This window comes from Rhamphochromis longiceps, linkage group LG8 (genome assembly GCF_057381845.1).
Source record: "Rhamphochromis longiceps isolate RC_006_pf linkage group LG8, R_longiceps_female_GT1.1, whole genome shotgun sequence".
Taxonomy (NCBI): Eukaryota; Metazoa; Chordata; class Actinopteri; order Cichliformes; family Cichlidae; genus Rhamphochromis; species Rhamphochromis longiceps.
In genome coordinates, this window is record NC_140564.1 from 33549951 (window position 1) to 33554688 (window position 4738).

Sequence of the window (4738 nt, forward strand, 5' to 3'; positions counted from 1 at the left end):
CTAAATGTATATCAGTATGCTAGGCATGGAGTTTTAAATACTTACCATGTAAATAAGTTCTGCACAAATTCAACGTTTTAATGTGTGTTTTTAAAAATTAAATTGATGCCATTGCTTAAATAACAGTTTATTGATGTCACATAAAGGTAACATGTAACAACAAAATAATTCATGAAATATATTGAAAATAAAACATCAGTTATTTTGTTCCAGCCTGAAGGATCCGTTTTTCTTTTTGCTATGTTTTCACTGTTCATTTTTTCAAACACAGGTATCTTGGCATATATATGTAAAAAAAGAAATAGTCTGCCTTTTCTCTGATTGCATTGTGCACATCTGTATCCATGTATATTCTTTGCACTAGGTAGTCCTCTTGTGCCCACACAACAAAGTCACACCACTGCATCCCACTGATGAGCAGTTGTCCTTGCACTTGCCAGTAATATGCGTGGCTCTTTTTTAGTTTAGGGGTACCACATTCCATCTGCACATATTTGCAGTCAATAAAGTTTTGTACATTGGGACATTTGAATTCGACGAAGCCAAACTGGGGGTATTCATTGGGGTCAAAAACAACACCATCAGGAGATGCAGCAAGCAATGGGGTGAATGACCAGACCACAGGGTGAGTAGTTAACATTCATTAGCCTACTATACTCTGCTGCTATTGCAGGCTCCATCTCAGTTCCTCTCCTCATGTCTGCTGTCTGCCTTGTTCCCTTCAATATACGCTCTGCTAGTGACTCGGCCGAGCTCTGGCCTCTGACGTGACACACCTCCCGAAACCTAGAGGCAGTCACTCTGGGCCTGCGGAGCTGATGCCACTCAGACGAAGAGCTTTGCTCACGTGTAGCTTCCTCTATTTTGTGAGCCATTTCCAGAGTTACAGACAAGCTTTTCAGATGCAGAAGCTCTTCTTCTGAGCACACAAACACACAATCTGATGGCAAGATGTCATACCCCTCCAGAGGCAAGTGCGGTGTTGGTGGTGCATCGCGGTGTAGTGTGATGTACCGGGTTGTCAAAACCGGCTGCTGATATGACAGAACACTGCCCTCCTGCACCAGCCCAAAGCCACTTTCCACAAGGGGCTTGTCAGGTCTCATGTTCATTGTGGTCACAAGTGGCCTGTCCTCAATATTAAATTTTGCATATGCCTCCGTTATTCTGAACAAGCAGGGATCTGGTAACGGACCCACCATGCCTCTGTAGAAGCCACTCCTAAAGAAAACATCAATGACAATAATGTAAGGAAGAAGGTTATTATACTGAACAACAACTAAACTAAAAACTAAAAGGTGTAAAACAGTGGTGCATAAGTTAGAGACTGGGATGTATATGTACATGACTGAGTTAGCCGTCTTCAGAAAGTGTAATGTTGTATGTAAATTAATACCTATTCTGACACATGTATGTATGAAAAAAATAGCAACATACATTTGTAACACGTGAAACCAAATTTTACAAATGTAATTACCGTACTCCAGTCTGGGCCATCCTATTTGGTACCGGCTTAGTGAAGATCATGGAGTTGATGGGTCCTGGCTTCACACCCTAACAGAAGACACATTTACTATGGATGGTGTTGCTGTTCATATGTAAACATGGACTAATTCAAAAACTTTAACCTCATTTAAATTACCACTGTCCGTGGCTTGTGCCATTGCTGTTCAGATTCCGTGCAGCTATGCACAGGGGGGACAACCGGCACTCTGAGTTGTGAGTAGTGTGCTGTTTGGAAGAGCAGTGCCACTGTGTGATTGCACATAACAGCGCCTGCCACACAGGAGCACTGGCTATGTGTCAGTATCACCGGCGATGAATCCAGAAGCTTAATCTAAGAAGAAAGAACGAAAATTAAAAATGTAACATCTTCATGGAAGAGCTGAACAGGAACATAGTTCAGTGTTATGGTTACGTACCCTCCTGAATGCTTAGTGTTTCCTTCTCTCCCTATTAAAACAACTTAACCATGCTTGATAACTGTAATAACTTAGATTGTGTATATTTGCAGTATTAACTTGTTGTCAAATGTTTCTGATCACCCAAACACACGTTGATTTAACTATCTGACTAGTCAAATTAGGAGTGATAAAGCAGGGAGACAAGGAAAACATTCAAGTTGATGGGCCTTTAGGAATGAACTTAACTAATGCTTAAATGAACTGAACCCCACAGAACGGGGATTAACAACTTTACACAGCTTCCTGCCTACACTTAGTCTGTGTGGTGCCTCACTCTTCCTCATTGACCTGTAGCACAGGGCTCTCACACAGACCTCCCCTGACAACCTGTCTTTATTGGACACTGAATAAAGATACAAGTACCATTAGCATTATTTCTGTATTACTCATTTCAGCATGTCTTAAACATATATATTTTACACTTAGCAAGAGTAGCATTAGGTAGTTAACTACCTCCATAGTTAGCCAACTACCTAACGCTAATATAACAGTGTCTAACAACAAAAGTGACATTAGTTAAGAAAACCTCAACTATAGTTTAGGACGACATAAAACACCGTTTAAGAAAACATGTAATGTAGAGAACTGACATCAAATGAAGGACATAGCGGAGTAACGTAGTGTTTGCATTTGACGTTAGCTAGCGTTTCTTTGTCGGTTAATTTACGTTTTCTTACCTTCGTAGTTGTGTATATATGATGCAGCATATAACTTAAATCCTTTATCTAATTTGCTGGCGGGGGTAGTCGTCACTCTGCAAATCCGATGAACATCGGTGATGTTCAATTTTGGGAGCTCTTGTAGGCAGCGAGTGTAGAACGTCGCCATGGTTTAACCGCACCGGAAGCACTGGGGCAGGACTACATAGAACGCGGAAGTGTTAGTGCAAGTAGTCCATTCACAGCGAACCCACCTGTAACTTAACATCTTCATTTTGATTGGAGCCTTCTGTCTGCAGTAATGTGCAGCAGCCACAGCTCAGTGCAAACGCTTCCCCGTGTGGTTCTTTTGTGCTGAAATGAGTTACAGACTCCCATCTGTCAGCAGAGTCCTCTTCTTTCCCCAGAAACTACTTAAAGGTGCAGATGACAAGCTCGCTCTACCTCTCTGTTGCAGTGTGGCAAACGTCCTGCTTTCAAACGGATATATTAGTAAAATGCACTCATGTAGTGATACAAGCAGGGTCAGAAATTCACACAGGTCAACGTGAATATTATAAAAATGGTATGTCATCAGGACCAGCCGCCTTTCCTCTTCCTCCTCGCTGTTCCTCTGCACTTCCTGATGCACTAGCTTCCGCCCATCCTCTTTTTCTTCTTCACTCCTTCCACCCTTTCTGTTAGCACACTCTTCACTTGTCACTTTCCTTTCCAACTTGTCCAGCCAATCAATACAAGTTCTGTGCTAGTGTCCAGCTTCACACACAACTCACTAAAAACATTTTCTTTCCTTGTCAGCAGGCAGGACAGCTCATCAGGTCAGAGTCATATCTTGTCCTTGTATGTGGCAGATGATGTGGAGGCCCTGTGACAGAGCGGTGATGGACCGACCTCTCGTGTACAAGTGTTCCCATTTTCTCAGCTTGAAGTCTGTTCGCTTTGGTCAACCCAGCCTGCTGTTCTTTGCCACACCAGGACAGTTTTCATTCATCGTCTAAAACATTCGCCAGATTTGTCTCTGAATATTAAAGTCAAGCTGAAGGATCACAGTTCTGACATGGAGGAGATCTGGTGCCCATCACAGAGGCGCAGCCACGAGGTGACAAACATCTGTATATTTTTTTACCATCTTTTCTAACTAATGCAGTTTAGTCCAGCCTGAAGCAACACGCTTTGCTCTGATACCAGGAGGTGCTGCTGCCTCTTCCCTTATCCAAAGACCGCAACATTAATGATTAAATGAATTAGTCTCTGCAGTCACGACTATGTTAGATGACTGCAAATCGGCACAGAGTGTGTCTGTATAATTACCTTTACCATCTTCTCTCTTCTTGTTCAACAAGGTTTCATACTGAACAGGAAAAAAAGAACAAGGATGCTTTTTTTTTTCCACTGAATAATTTGTATTTTATCTTCTTTCCTCAAAGCAAATTAAAAATATGAGACAAGAAACTTTAATAAACGACTGTCTGGCACAAAGGAAAAGGACAACTTATTTTTAATATTAATGAGTTTTATTAGTGTTTGAGTAGATTTGTGATAAAGATGAAAATGCTCTAATATATTCTGTGGCTCAGACTGATTATGTGGAAAATCTGAGCCAGGAGGCTGCGTAAAACAGAAAAACATCTCAAACCGCCGTTTTTGTGATATTAGACAGCAATATGCATAAAGGCGCATTAAAGTTTCAGCAGCTTGTTTCCCACATGAGGAAAAAAACTCATAATATACAGAGATTATTCAGTGTCGCCTATAATGACAAATATATTTGTTGCTCGAGGTTTTCTCTTGAGGTTGGGGGTGAAATAAGAAAACTTTAAACCTGCACCAGGATAAAGCCACAGCTAACGTTCTCCTCCAAATGTACCGTAGCAGCACATCCTGGTGGATGTAGGAATCTGAGCTCTTCCTCATTTTAAAAAAATATTTTGATAAGAAAATCTAAACTGAAATATTCAAACACAGAGGTTGTTCACTTCTTATGAGCTTAAAAGTGAATATTTAGTGTGACCACCTTTATTCTTCAGCACAGCCTGAACCCTCTGAGGCTGCTTTCTTGTAAGTTTTAAGGAATAGTTCTCCAGACTTCTTGAAGGTCCTTCAAAGCTCTTCTTT

General features: G+C 41.2%; 1 protein-coding gene across 2 annotated transcripts; it reads right to left on the reverse strand.

Annotated features, from left to right (window-relative positions):
- Positions 1-225: 225 nt before the first annotated feature.
- On the reverse strand, positions 226-2856 carry LOC146664349 (uncharacterized). 2 transcript variants are annotated; one of them, XM_085415391.1, is made up of 5 exons: positions 2642-2856; positions 2216-2307; positions 1643-1837; positions 1478-1554; positions 226-1221 (listed from the first exon to the last, which is right to left on the reverse strand). In XM_085415391.1, the coding sequence occupies exons 1-5, from the start codon at positions 2790-2792 to the stop codon at positions 582-584; spliced, it is 1155 nt and encodes a 384-aa protein (XP_085271517.1). In that variant the 5' UTR covers positions 2793-2856; the 3' UTR covers positions 226-581. The 2 variants fall into 2 exon arrangements, with proteins under 2 accessions (XP_085271517.1, XP_085271516.1); XM_085415390.1 differs by lacking the exon at positions 2216-2307 and having other exon boundaries at positions 230-1221; positions 2642-2800.
- Positions 2857-4738: the final 1882 nt, after the last annotated feature.

What these genes read in the sequence shown, in the direction of transcription:
- LOC146664349 (XM_085415391.1), bottom strand. Translation starts at nt 2,792, where the DNA reads ATGGCGACGTTCTACACTCGCTGCCTACAAGAGCTCCCAAAATTGAAC. An exon ending in ATATATACACAACTACGAAG is followed by an intron (nt 2,308 to 2,641) that starts GTAAGAAAACGT and finishes ATCTTTATTCAG; the next exon opens with TGTCCAATAAAGACAGGTTG. An exon ending in ATGGCCCAGACTGGAGTACG is followed by an intron (nt 1,222 to 1,477) that starts GTAATTACATTT and finishes TGTTTTCTTTAG; the next exon opens with GAGTGGCTTCTACAGAGGCA.